The sequence below is a fragment of the Alosa pseudoharengus genome, unplaced genomic scaffold (assembly GCF_046254945.1).
Source record: "Alosa pseudoharengus isolate Yale_2024_CS ecotype anadromous, Long Island Sound unplaced genomic scaffold, YU_APseudo_1.1 YU_APseudo_1.1_scf_5, whole genome shotgun sequence".
Classification (NCBI taxonomy): domain Eukaryota; kingdom Metazoa; phylum Chordata; class Actinopteri; order Clupeiformes; family Clupeidae; genus Alosa; species Alosa pseudoharengus.
The window spans coordinates 10,963,459-10,981,138 of NW_027468837.1; the positions used below are offsets into that span (position 1 = coordinate 10,963,459).

At 42.7% G+C, this 17,680-nt stretch overlaps 2 protein-coding genes across 2 annotated transcripts in view; both read right to left on the bottom strand.

Moving 5' to 3' along the window:
• The window catches only part of abraa (actin binding Rho activating protein a), a 2,714-nt gene extending 1,421 nt beyond the window's left edge, over positions 1-1,293 (bottom strand). The window contains exon 1 of the mRNA XM_076268131.1: positions 633-1,293. Within this exon, the coding sequence (XP_076124246.1) occupies positions 633-1,247 (615 nt within the window). The 5' untranslated portion in view covers positions 1,248-1,293. The remainder of the gene's footprint in view (positions 1-632) is intronic.
• An 11,275-nt stretch (positions 1,294-12,568) lies between these two features.
• The window catches only part of angpt4 (angiopoietin 4), a 34,410-nt gene continuing 29,298 nt past the window's right edge, over positions 12,569-17,680 (bottom strand). The window contains exons 5-9 of the mRNA XM_076268124.1: positions 17,413-17,525; positions 16,784-16,885; positions 16,018-16,184; positions 15,513-15,643; positions 12,569-14,267 (exon numbers count right to left, since the gene is read on the bottom strand). Of these exons, the coding sequence (XP_076124239.1) occupies positions 14,107-14,267; positions 15,513-15,643; positions 16,018-16,184; positions 16,784-16,885; positions 17,413-17,525 (674 nt within the window). The 3' untranslated portion in view covers positions 12,569-14,106. The remainder of the gene's footprint in view (positions 14,268-15,512; positions 15,644-16,017; positions 16,185-16,783; positions 16,886-17,412; positions 17,526-17,680) is intronic.

Sequence of the window (17,680 nt, forward strand, 5' to 3'; positions counted from 1 at the left end):
TTTATGGATACAGAGTCCTCTAGTCCTCACAAATACTGGCTAATGCTGCAGCCATTTGAAAATAATATACAGTCATGCCAAGAGTCCACGTGTTGGCACATGATCTGCGCTGTGATGTGCTTTGAGGGGAGCATCTTTCATGGCTTGTCATTTGAAGTGTGAGGAATGTGTCTAGTGAAATCTAAGATGGAAACCTCTCTGAATTAAAAGAATCCTGGCCAAGACCAAGGCTATCTGAGATATCCCAATGATTTTGAGGTCAGATGGAAAGATACTGTATGTGACTATATATATGTCCTCATAACTTCCACTGCACAGACGTCAAAATATTTTGTTGTCATTCAAAGGACAAGTTTTCCAGACACAGGCTGTAAAAACATCCCTTTAAAATGATCTACATGTGTAGTACGGAGTATCTGTTATGTCTGGTCTGTTTACTGTATAAAGTCCCAGTATTATGTATGGTTATATTTATACACAATGCTAACCTATATAAAATAAACAAGGTGATAGTGAACAGAAAAGCACATTCAACTGCTTCCCTACTATTTTTTTATTTCCTTGACTACAAGAGATGCATTAAACTTAATAGGCTTAGAGTAGGGGGTCAAGCACACATGCTGACACCATACCTTAGGTCTGGCGACGGGTTTCTTCTGTTCAGCCTCGTTCTGGTCGCTATGGTCACTGAGGGCCGTGTCCTCCCCGAGGCCGCTGTCCTCTGTCTCAAGGCTGCTGCTGCGTGAGCTCAGCTTCCGCTCCCCCCTGCCCGCCTGGCCGCTGGGGGTCTTCGTCGTCGCCGCCTTGAACCCGCAGTAGCGTCTTCTGGTGGGCGACTCGTTTCCCAGGAAGGTCTTCACGTCCGTGGATGGCGCCATCTGGTTGGTGTTGATCTTCTCCTTCATGGTGCTCACCCAGTCGCTGCCGCACTCGCTGGGCCGTGGCTGCGCCACGCTCTTGGTCAACATGGCCGCCCGGATGATGCCCTCTCCCAGGTCCTCACTGGCGTCCACCGTCACCACTCGGGTGTTGACCAGCTGCTTGACCTCGCTCATTGCTTGCTCCTTGTTCTCCACGTCCTCGATGATGGAGTCGGGCATCCAGCCCGCGGGGATGGTGTCCTGCTTGCTAGTGTGGTCGCTAGCCCAGCCCTGCCAGCTCTTAGCCAGGCTATTGACCATCGCCGCACACTTAATCTTCCGCACGACCCGGGTGAACTGCTGATTCCCCTCTGTTGCTGTACTCATGGCTGCCTGGAGTGCTGTGTGATGCTGGGATAGGAAAATAAATATCAAGGGGGCTCCTGGGAAGCTAGGTAATCCTCTGGAGCCTGTTGGAGAGGGTGCTGGGGTTTAAATACGGGTGGAGAGAGGAAGAGATGTTGGGGTCCGGAGGTGTGACATTTTTGGTGTGCACATGGTGATCGGGCTGACCTCCCGCATGCCATAGGAATTTCCCCACGGAGCCGACCCAGGCAACAGGTGGCCGTGTGGAGCGAAGCGGCAATGACAATCCTACTGACCTGTCTGGCCTGACGTACTAGCCCACATACACACAGGACCTCATTCCAGAGGAAACGGATGATATCTCTTATTTTAGCGTCCTCTAACCATGGCTGCCGCTCACATAGTGAAAAGATTAGCTCACTCCCACATACTTAGACAGCTTTTGTCACCAGAAGGACTTGCGTTTGAGCATTAGCTTGTTATTTCGGATGTCTGTTTTTGGGTGGCTCGCCAACACTCTATGACTTGATCTATTTTTGAGAAGGGCTGCATGTGCTGGCCTCTACTGATTGATACACAGGCCTGCTCGGCAAAACATGAGCTGGGCTATTTTGGGCACATCGTTGTCCTTGGACCAGCCACAACGAACCAGTGGGGTCCATCTGGCGTATTTACATTTTAAACTGGGTGTTTGAGTCACACTGCTCAAATGACCACCTGACTTCATGGGTTTATGCAAACAAAAAATTAAAACGGAAGGTCTTACATAAGAGTATCAATGAATATATGCACAAACAAATGGACAAACACACATACAAAACTCTGAATGACTGAGTGATATGATGGAAGCAGGTTGTTTTGTTGCAATGGCAGAAAAGGTTAAGACCATGGCAGCACAGATTTTTAGATATCTATCTTATAAACACACATTCACTACATATGATTTCCCTTTGCGTTCCTGCTACTAGTATGCCTGAGTAGATTTTGATGCCTGTGATCCTGTCACAAGGCAAAAGCCAATACATTCACAGAAAAAAAAGAAAAAACTTCTGACTTAAACAAACAATAGAATTTTAAGTTGACTAGACTTGTGACAATTTGTTGAGGTAATGAAACAAATTGTATTTTCAAACAGTGTTACTTGTCAAAGACAACCAGAGAGAAAGTCTTTCCTTTAGATGGGCCATGTCTTAATTCATACGTTGGTTTCGTCTCCCACTCAAGTCCCTTGAGGATGCACATTGGAGAGGAAATGAATTAATTGTGGTGTACAACAAGCCAAAGCCGCTCGGCCTATTTTGGTTAAGCCGTGACAGAATGCGACTGAGTGACTCACGTATGGAGGAGTGTGGCTAACGTCGCTCTCTGCATCAGACGTAACAGGATCTGCTTCCTCGCCCCTTTCTCACAATACAGCGCTCAATACCTTTTTCAGACTTGTTCCGCATGTTGTGTCATTGAGTTGCACTGGTTAAATTACATTGTGAGAAAAAACATGTAGGCCTGGCTTTACATACCATAGAAAGATAAGATTATGTAAAGGTCCCAGAAAGAACGTAAAAGTCAACGCGACTGCTAGAACTTTGAAGTGCATCAGCCCTTTGAGCTGAAAGGGCTGCAATGCAAAAGTCATTGCATAAACATGACATAAATACAGGAGTGACTTGTGAACAGAAAGATTCAGGGTAGCCCCGCAACCAAAAATGGTCAGACTTATGTGCTGGGACCCTTACATTACACACCTGCACATCTGTTTTTCGGCCCAAGTTGTTATGATCTCGACATCGCCTGTCTCAAAACATTAGTTAGACAGTCACATTACACCATTAATAAAGCTTTTGACTTCAGCTGTATACATTTCTATGTGAAATGTAAAATGTCAGAAACAAATAACATGCCTTTAGTCTCTCTCATTCAGCGTATTCTTTACAAAAGTGTATACTCAAATACATCCTGCAGAAAAAGCAGAGAAAACTATTGCACTTATATTTGTGAGAGTTTATGAAATATATATGGTAATGGTTTCAGAAAACCAAAAGGCCCTGCAAGGGCACAAAAGTCACAAATTCTCCACAACTTGAAAGAGATTTGTTGCTTTGCGTGCCCAACAACATCCCTTAGCTATAATTCTAAAATCACTGTAACCTGCAACCTCCTTGGGCTTATTCCACACCTCTAACAGACACCTGATTTCATTGACTGACACTAGTGTTTACAATGATCCCATGCCCTCCTCCATCTGCTGAGGACACATCTTCCACCATATTTAGCTAGTCACACTTCTTCATTTACAAAAAGGACAGTGTGACTCACCAACAAGAGGTGTAACAGAGAGTTTCATTTTCAAAAGTGTTGAACAAAGGCAGTGCTCAGTGTTAATGAAAGTGCCTCCATAATTTGGCAACGCTTTTGTGTATTTATACCAAACTTGGCACCTTTCACAACAGCCTCCGCATGCCTGAGTATGCTTGTGCTATTTGACAAGTATGAGGTATCCATCTGTCAAACCAACCTGCTCCCTTAAAGGCACAATCTGTGATTCGTGAGAGAAATGACACCCCTTAGAGTCTGTCCACACCAACATATTTGTATTGTGCTTACAGAGTTTGGACTGAGTACAAACACCAGCATTTTCTGAATGCACATACAGTATACTGCACCAGAGAGATGGAGAACTCCAAGGGCCCTATCTTGGCGATCTAAAACGTATGGTCACTGGCGAATAGCTTAAATAAATTTAGAGGCTTGTCCAGTCCACATTGGGGGTGGTTTTGTTATCAAACGTCGGGCGCCTGGCGCAAAAAGGGTTGTCTTATGTTTGTTAATCAGTCATGGGTGTTTTGGGAGTAACATCCTTTTAACCAATGAAAATGACATCTGTCATTCTCTTTAACAACAAGCAGTGCAACTTCAAACAACACATCGATATTTTGATAGTCAGCTACGCATTTGAAGGAATCTGCTTGTATGTGAGACCGTATGGAAAAGGCATTCCACTAAACCATGCTTTACTAAAACCTAGCAGTATAGCCCACACACATCTGCACTTGTCTATTATTTGAACTCATAAAGTGAAACTAACTTTACGTTGGTGTCATATTCAAGGACAAAACAGTTATACACAGGTAATTTCTTTCACTATTGACTGACAATGGGTTACCATCGAAAACATAGCCTTAAAAAAGCAACACTTACCCCAATAATGTTCAAATTACTGAATAAAAATCCTAAGAACATTTATCCTGCAGAGAAGTTGCTGCTTACATCTCGTGATAGTGCGTCTTCAGCTGTGCTTCATATGCGCCTTTCGCTATAGACCAGGTTTTTCTTGGTCAGTGGCATAATGCTTTTTTGATGGTGTAAGATCATGCGCCAGACCACACCTTGGGCTGTATTTTGCACCCTGGCGCATGGCGTAAAACTAGTTTTCCACCCAAAGCAAAGTTTAATTCGGTATTTTGCACATTTATTTTTTAAACAATGCGCCCAGGGGTGTGGCAATTAACAACTTAGGGAGTGCCCTGGCGCATTGTCTAAAAATCGCTATTACACCTGGTCAGAAGTATGGCGAGTTGTTTATATGTTATTTTAAGTCATATTGCTGGTGCACAACGCACCATCCTTCTATCCCACACCAGCGCACGTCCATGCAAAACATTACAAATTGCACGATTACAATGGGAAACACAGTGTTTCCTCTACGTTTATTTCAGCATGGTGGCCCCCCACAGTTTAATTAATACCGCCACGGTATCAGAATCAGGGCAGACACACATTTACTTTTTAAATAATCCTACGATGTATCCTCCCCTGCTGGCTGCCGCTAACATTGCAATTTAACAATAGCCTAAGTAGCCTAAACTAGTCAGAGGTTATTATGGCCCGTCCAGTTTCAGTTCACATATTATATATTGTATTGATGTAGCCTATTTAAAGCATTAACTTTCTTCTCAGTGTTTCCTCTTCATCGGTGCCACTGCTTCAGAATTAGGGGAGACGCAAAATATTGTCCGGAAGCATAGTAGGCTAAACGCCCTCCGCGGCTGCTGAAAATTGCAGTTTATGAATAAACAGCAATGCTAATGCCGCTAATCCTAATAGTTTTATTCCATATTATATATTGTTTTTATAGACGTTAGTGGCATGCGCTATCAAGAGCTTCCATTTGCTACGCATGTTTGTCAACATCGCAAAAACTAAAATTTTCGCACAACTTGGTGGAAAGGTGTAGCACAGGCCAAGGAAAACCCATTAATTTCTGAAGCTGATCATATAAAGTATTTCCCATATCGTAGTCTATAGGCCTAAGCTCACTCGCAACAACAGCAAAAATGAAACTGAGAGGATGTCTCCGCGAAGACACCGCTGTTACATTAGATGCGCACTCAATCACTAATCGACGCAGTAAAAAAGCAACTACTGCAGAAGGTAAATTTCAAAACATTTTGTAGGCTATGCACTCGTAGTGATGGCCTAGTAGGCTATTGTGAATCGCGGACTATAACGTAAAGGAGATTTGCACCAAATAAAGGCAGTGTTGTGGGTTGTGTTTTTACAACGTTGGCACAAAACTTAATTTCTGTCATAAACGAAGTAAGCTTGTTTCTCCATTGTCAACGTGAACTACCGGTATGTTCAAGCGTTCAAGTGACAATGTGGTTTAGGGCTAGTCCACACGTACGAAACCGATCTTTTTTCCTCCGTCTTCCCTGAAACCGCATCAAGGATATTTGCGTCCAAACGGATCCATCTCAACACGACTCAACACGTTACTTCATATCCCAGGCCTATAGGTGGCACTGTTTCTTTACAGAAATTGACCAACATTTGCGCTTTACAAACAGACAGAATAGGCTACGACCAAATGGCTAGTGCAAGGAAACCAGAATTGTTTGTGTGGACTGATGGTGAACTGTCAACTGTAGTCAATTGTAAAACTAATAAACTTTATTTTACGGGTTGTGAAGGGTGTAGTCCCGTCCTTTATTTGGCTAATGCAGGTAGGCCTACTAATCACCTTTACTTTCTTTGGTTGTAGGATAGTCCAGTGATTCACATTAGTTTTGGCTATCACCGCAATTAGGCTACTAAACGCAAGGCTTACCCAAGTTCTAGGCTATTCTGTCGCCACATTTATACTATTGCTATAAAACCTTCCTTAGTAACAGTCAATACTTTTGCCTGCATCAAATCGCGCATTCGCATTCAGTGTGCTACCATCGGCTTAACGTGAGTTCTAAGCGTCTTTGTATGCTTATATCTGATTTCACTCGACTGTGAATGCATGTATATATGTTGTAAGACATGTAAAATAAATGAATGACACTGGCACTACGCACAAATTAATGTAGCCTAAACTTACACCGCACTTTCCTAATAACTTAAGTTCTCTCGCGTCACTGACAGTAGCTAGAATGCATAAAAAAACACCGGGAAAAACAGTGTTCAGTCCACCAAGTCATAAGCTATCGGCGCTGCGCAGCACCAGTTGTGATATTTATCTTACGGAGTGTAATCGTAGGTAATGTCATGTATGAAAACTAGTATTGTTAGGCAATACTATAAGTGCAAGTCCAGGGCAGCTGAGGTGTGGCAATGACATCATAGATACGCAAGCAGGATGTGCGGTTTCGCTGTCTAAACGAATTCAAACGGGCTACTGTTTCAGATTTCTCCACTCTGGGACCAGGTTTCAGAAAGGTGCGGTTTCAGGCAGTGCATTTACAGGATTCGTTTGGACGCTCGGCCAAGACGAAGCAAAACCTCTGCGTTTAACCTAAAAAGCGTCTCCGTGTGGACGGGCCCTTAGTTCCTGAATCCTGTCCCTCTCAAGTTACGTTAGGCTAAATGGTGTGATTAGCAACTAGAATTAAAAAAAACATCCCGCGAGTGACACCCGACCGTTTTTTTTATAGGCTACTAACCTTTGTTTTTTTTGGGGGGGGGGGTTAAAAAAAATCTATCTGAACACTGAAACATAATTAGAATAAAGATATTACGAAAAACTGTACATCTCTTGATGAGTAGTTATTCACCATCATTTGCAAATTGGTAATGACGGTTAAAAGTGATTAGGGGAGAGGCGAGAGACAGTATGGCACAGCTGAAGACGCACTGTCACGAGATATAAGCAACTCCTCTGTAGGATAAATGCTGTTTTATTCAGTCATTTGAGCAATGTTAGGGTAAGTGTTGCTTTTTCCAGCCTATGTTTTCGATGGTAACCCATTGTCAGTCAATAGTGAAAGTAACTGCATATAAATGTCTAATGGTAAGAATACGCTATGCGCTGCGTTTCTGATCGTCAAAATAGGGCCCCAAGAAGCAGAACATGCAATCTGTAAATCATGGAATTTGACAAAAATTATCCTCTTAAAAAATCTCCTGTTAAGGGATTACATATCAGGAAAAATCTTTATCTGTTGAGTGGTACTTTGAGAGATGGAAGGAGTCAAAATGTGATTGAAAATCTTTCCCCTAAATCGAATAACTTTACCTCAAAAGAGAGTTACAAAATATGTTCTGTCACCACAGGCCAAAGCCGTGTGGCATCATGATGTGTTTTTCAGTGTGTCTGAATAACTCCTGCATCTGTATAGTAGGCCTACTCATTAGAGGAGAATGAGGAATCAGCTAATCAACACAGTATGATGACGCCAGGCAGCGAGCTGGTGACAGGAAACGTCTCTTCTACAGGATGTTTAAAAAGCTCCTGTGAAACACTTGTTTTGCCAACAGAGAGTGTTTAATGAAGGTACCTTCATTACCAGTACATACCAGAGTGACTGATATTGCCTTTGTGACTGCCATTGCTTACAAGTTTGTTTATGTGTTATATTTGTTTATACAGGATTCAATAAATACACATGTGCTATCTTTACAGGAAGCATAACGGCACAGACATGTTTTCCACAAGTGCTGCGCGTGCCATTGTGACCCAGGTAATATATTTTATTTAAAGCGTGAGGTCATTGTGTTGGCTTTGGAGTGGAGTAGCGCTGCTAATAATTACTCCACTTCTTATGAGCACCACTGATGTGGCCCACAAAGAGTCATTTTGTATTCCTGGACACTGTTGCTGCCGCCTGCCTCTCTTTCTTTAATAGGTAACCTGACCCAAAAATGTGCCCTTGAACTATATTCTCAGAGGAAGTATTTTTACCAAGCTTTGTCTGCCGCTCTAGCCTGGGATTCTTTTTTGGAAGCATCCAGAATGCACTGCGCCGTTCACTTTCCTGTCTGTGTATTGGGCACATTTGTGGGGATTCGGTCACCCAGTCGGCAAGCAATCACCAAGACTGTTCTACATACACTTTTCTTTTCATTTCCCTAAACGACACCGAAACCGTGGCCCAGATAGGAAGTTTGAAACAGAGAGAAGTGGGTGCTGAACAGGCAGTGTGTTAAATAATGATGCAACGGTTTAACCTTGAGTAGGCTACAGTTTGACACGCCGAGGAAACAGCAGTAAGACATGTAAAAGGAAATTGCCTCTGGCCCCGCAGAGTCAAAGCTATGACAGACATATCTGTGGTGTCATGTCATGCGTCCTAATGAAATGAAAGGACCAAGTCTGTCTCTGTGTGCATCTCAGTGAGTCACTCCGACAGTGACTCAGTCAGTGATTTTTGCCGTCTGAATAATTCCCGCAGCAGCAGGGTGGGAGCACCTGTTCGCCATGCATGCGATCCTCAAAGACAGCACTCCAAAATAGACTCCTGCCTTCCACTTCCTTAAAGATGCATTAATGAGTGCAATCATGGTGGAGGGGAAAGAGGGGAGAGAGGGGACTCAGTGTGCAGTCTTGGTTTGGGATATTACATTGAGTTCAAAACTCCAGTAAAAAAGGACTTTTAAATATTTTATATCATACATTTTCTAATATTCAGAACACCATAAAATAGACTTTATGCATTAATATAGATTTTATATATATATATATCAGAATAGACAAAAGATGTAGATAGATAGATAATCAGAATAGACAATAAAACTGGGACCATTGTGCTATGTGTTTTGTTGTAGGAAATAGATATTTCATCTTTGTAATTTGCACTAGAGACTGAATGAGTCATAGAGAGAGAGAGAGAGAGAGAGAGAGCAGGGCATAAGCATTCAGAACTGCCAGCACTGGAGGCCCCGTCTTGTAGTAGATTTATAACCCCCCATAACACCATAACACCCCCCCTCCCCTCATATATTTACTTTATGGCCTCTGGACAGCAGATTGGAAACATGCAAGGAAAGGTGAGGGGGCGACACAAGCTATTTCTGAATTCTGAACGCTAAGCTAATATACCAGCAGAGGATACCTGCTAATTGCATGCACCAAAAAAGTGACACATGAAAAATTGATGGTAAGCTGGATGTTAAATGCAGCGTATCCCCGACTGGCAGTTAATTATCAAGAGAACAGTTCTGGATGATTAAATTTCACAATATTTCTGACTTATTAAACGGAGGTTTGGTAATTTACTACCCAGAGAGATGCTGCTGACGTTATGTGTTATTGAGATGGGGGGCAAGCAGTTGGACATAGCAGGCAAACTGAGCCTTCTTTATTTCAGCGGAGGTGATTCTCCATGCTCTTCACAGCTAACTGGGTTTCTGCAGGACTCAGCCACAAGAGAGGCACCAAAACAAAAATGTGGGCCGCCAGACTATCTCTGGTGTGCTACAGTAGAACTGGACCATTTCTAATGTTTTTCCAGCTCTGTGTAGTTAATTACTCAATGAGCAGCCATGTTTACAGATAGAGACAGATAACATACAATAACTAAATGCTTTCTGTGTTAATTTACACCTTCTTGCATGTATGCATACCTTCCTGCAGCTCCATGCCTTTATTGCATGCACCGACTCCTTTGAAGCACATCGCATGTTCTGCAGCTTGCACATACATCTCCATATGATCACACGTGGTTATTATCAAACGGACTCATGAAGCACATATGCAAAAAGTACTGCATGTGCATTCAAAGTACCCTGAGATGCTGTAGCTGGGAAGGAGTCTCACTCTTCCACTGAGGGGATAAATGTTTCCTCTTCGTCATCTCTGCTATTGTGAAAGCAGTAATGGCTATAATTGCATTGACTGACTGCTCTGCACTGCACTGTGGCACACTCCTACTAACTCTAAAGATGGTCTGGGCTATGGTGGTGTGTAGCCTAGTAGTGCCCCCATCTGGCAGTACCTGCATCTCATGGACAGATAATCCTTCCTCTCTCTCTCTCTCTCTCTCTCTCTCTCTCTCTCTCTCTCCATCTGTCCTTGTGTGTGTGTGTGTGTGTGAGAGAGAGAGAGAGAGAGAGAGTGTTGCAGTAAGTGTTGACACAGTTTTAAAGCACATAAAAAAAGCTCCAGTTCACTTTAGATTCCTCAAATACACCAGAGAGCTCCTACCGTGTACAACCTGAGAGCGAAAACGTAGTCTGCAGATGAGAGGTTTGTGAAGGAGAGTACGCACTTTTTTTTTGTTGCAAAAAAAAGCGACTTGTCTGGTGTTGCTTGGAAATAGAACACATTTGATAACCTAGATTCTCATCCCGTTTCTTTGGAAGAAGACAAAGCGAGGCTGCAGGGAAAAGGACTGTGGGAAAAAAGACAAAGAGTACGAATCAAGGTCTTAGGGGAGCCAAAGAAAGTTTGGCTGGTTCTATAACACAGATGATCAGTTATCTGTTGTCTCCGTTCACAGTATTGACAGACATGTCTATAATGCTTTCACATTTAATAGCATAACAACCTTTCCCAACCTTTTTATCAGCTCTCAAGCAAATCTGCCTGGCTCTCTGTGGTCTTATCTATGTATTTTCCAGTGAAGGTTCCAGTCTTCCATTAAGGTTCAGCCCAGCCACAATGTCAATGCAAGCAGCAAGGCCTGATTGTTTGTGTAGTAGGGAGGTAAGGGTATAAGCCTTGTTGTCTGTCAGTGTGTAAGTGCATGGGATTTGCCACCAGGGGGCCACATCATCTCATTTATGTGGATGCAGATGTGTAAAGGATAATACTATTGATATTAAAGAGATGTAGTATTCGTTAAGAATTGCACTGTTGTGGCATAATATGAAGTGACACTCAAAGTGAGTACTGCTATACCAGTGCAAGCAGGTCTATCAGTGTGCATATAGTCAGTGAGTCATATGTGTTGTTAGTGTCTCCCTGCATCATTTATTATAAAAGATTAAATCAGATCCAGTGCTATGGACACAAAGATCTAGGAAACTATTTCTAAACAAACTTGTAAAATAATGTATACACATTTTCAGCGCAAAATGATTCTTGCAACTTTTCAGGCAGTATATAACAGGTCACACAGTAGTTGCCTTTTTGAAGCTTCTATACAATACAACTTGATTGGCCGGCTCATTTTCAAAGAACCTGCTAATGAAACAAGAAGAACCCCCCTCCCTCCCTCTCCCCCATAGACTACAGTCTATGCTCTCCCCTCCCTCTTTCTCTCTCTCTAAGGGACTGCTTAACAAACTGCTGTTTCCCTCTGTTTCCCTGCAGTGTTCCTTGGTTTGTACCGAGACATCAGCTATAAGAAAAGGGAGAGGCTTTACACAAGGCAGCCCAGTAACTGGGGCAAAGTCGGTGTCAATGATGACTCCTCAAGTGAAAAATAGCCTTTTAATGGGGCAGGCCATTCACTTGTGATGCTAATGGTAATAAAATGGCTTGTTCTTTGTCAATGCCCTTTTGTTACGTTATCAAATACACGCTGTAAAAAAAGTAAATAAAATGAGACAACCACAGCTGCGGACAGATGTAATCACTGCCGTGTAAGTATTTCCATATGAGTGTTATCCCTTCAATCAACACACTCTGGAAACACGTCATAGTCTCGCAGCATTGTCCAAGCTCATTACTGAGTCCAAGGGTAGTAGCCTCGGCCAAAAAGGACTCACTCATGAGATGCAGCACACATGTCTTAATAATAACCTTGATTTCGCTGTAAATTGATCGGGATGGGATTTTTACTGAGGGACCTGTGATAAACAATTTGACACATTTAGCAGGACAGCTGCTTTTCAGATATAATAGGTACTGACATTAGACATATAAAAGGCAATCGACATGTTAAACTGAAATCTGATACGACGATAAACATTTTACTGAGATGGGAATGTGTTGTGTTCATGTACCAGAACATTTTTGATTTGAGCTATTTTTTTTTCAACAACAGGACTTGTGTTTTTATTGGCCTTGAGAGAAGAATTTGCTGGATGTCGAGTGAGGAGTGGATTGTTATTGAGTCATGGACTGATGTGCCTACAAGGCTCTTAAATAAATCATAACTCGATGTTCATAAATATACAAAATTGTCTGCCAAAAACTGTTTAAAGGAAAGTGACTTTTAATTCCGTTTAATGGTAGCTGTAATAAGAATTTCATGGAAATAGTACATATGATGTTTAAATAGGCGAGTACACAACAGGTGTAGGTCTGTCTGTATATGGTGGGTGTATATTGGTGATGTTTATTATTCTCATATGGAGGAAATGAGTAAGTGAGCATAGGCACAAAGAAGATGTGATGCAAAAGACATAGTAGACTACAGGGCCATTTTGTATATATGTATAGTCTGGCTACATACTCACTCAGGTCCCTCTATGAAGGCACTGCTTAATGTACATTTCATACATCTTAAAGTGCATTTTCCCAGGAGGTGAGATAATGTTTAGAAGAGCAAACATAACATTTGATGGTATGATAAGACTTCATGCCAGTGAAGTCAAACCTTTTTTCTAGAGCACAAAATGTCACACAAAGAGTCTTGATCTGTCTCTGTCTCCTCTGTTGTCATGTCTCTTCACTCATCCCCTCATATAAGCATACATTTACCACCATAACATCTTGCGATCCAGTTTAAGTTGAAGTAGAAAACCAGGCCTGCTCTTGACAAGTAATAATAAAAACACATATAAAAATACAATGTTAAAAAAGTGTTACAGAGATAAAAAAAAAGATAGTTCATCACATTTCTATGCTCTCCACGTCGCAAGTGCAGTTCTAGCGGATTCCAGGAAATCAGCTCTGTCCCTCTGAGGTTCCTTTCCTCCTCTCTCTCTCTCTCTCTCTCTCTCTCTCTCTACAGCAGTGCCTGCACCTCTCCTCTCAGCCGCCTGAATCTGATATTCATCTCCAGCCATCACTGAGTGGCTGCGCTGTGTTTTCCCCTCACATTCATTTGACGCTGTCTTGACGACGGCGGCGGCCTCCTACAGCGCCGAGGCAATGACAGAAGGATGGAGCGCTGTCAAGGAGGTCTGTTGACACTGCGGGGCACACCGTGGGAGAACTGATGAGGATGGGGAAGGGAGGGGAGGGGGGGTGGGGATGGAGATGTGGTGGAGTCAGGATTGAGGTTGGGGTGGGATGCAGTGGTGGTGGTGGGGGTATTCAATGTCCATGGGTAGATTGGCCAGCCTCATCTCTGGTGGTGGTGGGGTGGGGGGTGGGGGGTGGAGATATAGATGTGGTGGAGTCGGGATTGAGGTTGGGGTGGATGGTGGTGGTGGTGGTGGGGGGTGGTTCTGGCCTGTCAGTGGGTAGATTGGATTGGCCTGCCTCGTTTCTGGGCCCTGGGCAGCAGCCAGAGGATAGAGCCTTTGTCCGTCTTTTTCGACTCGACCACTGTCTCCAGCTCAAGTTACAGCAAATCAGCGGCTGATTGATTGTTTGAGATTCAAGACGCTGATTTACAAATGTTTCGCTTTCGGGCCCGTCACGCTTGTCAGAAAATCCTGTGAAAATGCTTTTTTGGTTTTTGTTTGTTTGTTTCTAGAGAGTGGGGGGTGGAAGGGAGGGGGTTGGGGGCTCTGAGGGCGTCATGCCTGCCTCTCTCTCTCTCTCCTCTGTCGGAGTCCCTCTCCCTCAGAAGCTGTACGGTCGGATCATCATGGCTGTTGAATGCAGGGAGTAGCTGGGCCCTCGGAAGTGGTGCCACTTGATGCCGTTGAGCTTGCGGATGTTGTGGCCAATGGCGTAGTAGATTCCGTTGAGGTTGGAGAAGCCGCAGGCGTCGAACCACCACCCTGCGGGGAGAGCCGAATGCAGCAGAGGTGTGAGTGTTATGTCTGGCAGGCGCAGAAATCTGGAGGAGCGATTAAAGTGTAACTGACACCTCCAAGTGGCACGTCTGACACTTCCCTCCGTTTGCTCATCCTGTTTTTACACCAGGATTGGAGCAGATTCTCTATCCCCCCAAGAGCATTTCTGTATTTTGAAATGGTACACTTTGCCTGCTGAGCTAAAATGGTAGTGATTTGATTTCAAAGCAAACTGAAAATGTCTCAATGGGAACCAGGCTTTTCTATCTCTTTCTCTGTGCAGAGAGAGACACTGTGGATTCATCTCTGATTAATCTAATATCACCTCACTCAACGAATGTTTACTTTGGACGAGACTCGTCAAGTGCTTCTTCCCATAAGTGGTTTGATTATGAATTACAATACAAACAACAGGGGAATCTCAAAGGCTTCCAGCTGAGTTGGACCAATTAACTCAAACAACATTCAAAATCAATCAAGAAACATAGTATTAAAAAGCTATTTGTCTTGGAGTTCATTCAGTTCGTGAGATTGTCAAGGCCATAGAATAAATAGCTATGATTGAGAGGGGCACATGTGCAAAAAATAGCAGACCTTAAAATCCAATGTGTTTTACATAATACTACAAGTCTGGAATGGGGATCATAGGAAAGAGTTTGGTGCTGTCTCCAGTTCTGGGCCCTGGCTCAAAAGTCATTGATTTGAAAGACCAGAGAAGGAAGAAGAGCAGCACCGTTGATAAGGGCAATTACTATATGTCTCATAATACGGTTTATTATATTAGGACAGGCTCACAGTGACAGCTGTCTGTCATGTTATCTATTACAAGAATTCCAAAATATTTTTCTTGTTATATGGCCAACAAATCCTCTAAGAAACTCAGATGGGTATTGTAAAATGATATGCAGCACTGCAGAATGTGAAAGTCCCTGTGGTCCAACAAATTAGGCAGACTTGACTAGAGGAACCACATGCTATGACAAAGTATATGATGTATGATATGAGACATGGCATGATATGATATATTATATAATGACTTGACATGATGTGACATGACATGATGACATCTTGAATTTCCCCTTGGGGATCAATAAAGTATCTATCTATCTATCTATCTATCTATCTATCTATCTATCTATGACCTGACCTGACATGACCTGACCTGACATGACATGACATGACATGATACTATATGACATGTGAGACATCATAGAGAAGCATGATACATACCGCCTGTGAGCATGAGGGCACACTTGCAGAGGCAATTGTCGTTGTCTCTGTCTCGGGTACTGAAGGCCGTCCCGTGGGACACCAGGCTGTTCTGCTGCCCTGCAGTGCCACTGTAGCCCCTCAGGAACAGTCTGAGTGGACAGAGATCAGAGAGCATCAGAACACACGGGGAAGAGAATAACAAAGACTCATAGCAGGACTATGCAGTGGGTTTATCGGCTACATTGTGAGTGGTGTAAAAGGCTAACAGCAATAATGTTCCAGTGCAGCTGCCGTTTGTGAAGACTTGATTTTATGAGATGATAAAAAATGCATTTTATTAGGTGATACTTTAACCCTGGAATGAAATAGATCTATTTTGTACCATTTATGACTGTAGTGAAAATTTAGACCTAAAACAATCTAAAAGTAGGGCCCAGGTTGAGGAATCCCGGAGTCACTCATTAATGCAATGGGTGCCAGCACAAGCTAAAATAAGTGTCACTAAAATCCGATGTAGTAGCACCTGTACTGCTGTTTTTCACTGGCCAGCTGGAATCGGTCGTAAAGAGCATAATGCGCGTGTCCCTCCCAGTCCTTCAGCTCCACTCGGAGAGAATACTGTGTCTGGCCGGTCATCTGGTGCACGGCTTCGTTGCCCAGCCAGTGTTCCAGAGCTGGGTCACCAAAACCCTGAGAAAAGAAAGCGGTTGCCATGGCAACTTTAATTTTATGTGTCTTTAGTCTTTCACTATGACATCAGGACACAATTCTGTTTTTATCCCCTTCTTCTTAAATTCACTTCTTTATTTTTACAAAAAAATGAAATTGTTTAAGAGAGCATTGTTTATTGAACTCATCCATTTCTTTTAATTAAATATATAAACAAACATGCAGAGTTTATTTTCCACAGCTTCTCAAATACAGAATTGGATCTCCAAATGCTCTGTGAAAAAAATGAACCTCTGGCGGGGATGTAGCCAAGCTGTCAGACACGGTTGCCATCTCCATGTTTCATTCTACAGCTCATGATTTGTGAGCTTATGTCATCCAGGCATACCCGCCCGCTTCATCAAAACTTCCACTGAATAAGTAGGAAAACATCTGATAATTTGTCTTTTCTAAGTGCTTCTTGAGTTAGATGCCTTACGTCTTGGATAGCATGGATGGGAAAGCGGTTGCGGCCATATGTAATGTACAGATGTTGAAACAAGATAAGCTGTGCTTGAACACATCATTCTCACTGTGCAAATGGTAGCCTACTTGTTGATAAGTCTGCAGGGAACATTTACCATTTTATATTCTTCCCACCCCCTCTGGAAGTCTGTGCTACCGTCGATCCTCCGCTGAACCATGGTCCACCCTCCCCCACTTGTCTCCATATCACAGAACACCTTCAACAGAAACAGACGTACAACATTGACATTTGCATTTATTCATTTGGCAGACGCTTTTATCAAAAGCCACTCACAAGCACGATCATTGCTCACAGCCCAGTCCAGATACAAAAGATGTTTAATTCAATATTCCAACATTAGTCTCTATTGTTACGCATTCTTGTTGGAAGACTGTCAAGCCTGTAAATGGTTTAATGACACCTGTGGCTGCATACAGTGGCATAGTGAACGAGAGAATCATATTTCCATTCAGTTCTATTGAAAAGGAATGGCGATTGGGAAAGTTTGTAAATAGATCAGAATGAACATTATTAGATATTGCTGTTATTGAGTATAATTCATACATTCAGGAAAACTTCAAAAATCAATTCAGAATGTATGCACAAATATGATTTACTGTGTCTCTATGTAGATAAAAATGCATTTCAGTCGGACATAAATGAATTCCACATCTGTACAATTGATTCGCCGTAAACGTACAGGGAGAAAGAGCGAGGAACAAATGAGAGCTTTATGACTCTTACCTTGGTTGGTGTTGTCACGTTGCCAATGTAAATGTAATAGACTCCGCTGGTGTTGTGACCTGCTTTTAAGGCCTGTGAACAGTCTTGAAACTTCTGCTCTTTCAACTTTTGCCCTGTCAGCAAACACATACATCCCAAATACTTTTTACATGTTTCACAATCAACTTCAGGAATAGCATCAATTTATGAGACGAGATTGATATGTGGGGAAGAATTTCCAATTTTCAGTGCACATAATCCTTCTTGCTTAAAAAGAACATATGTCAGT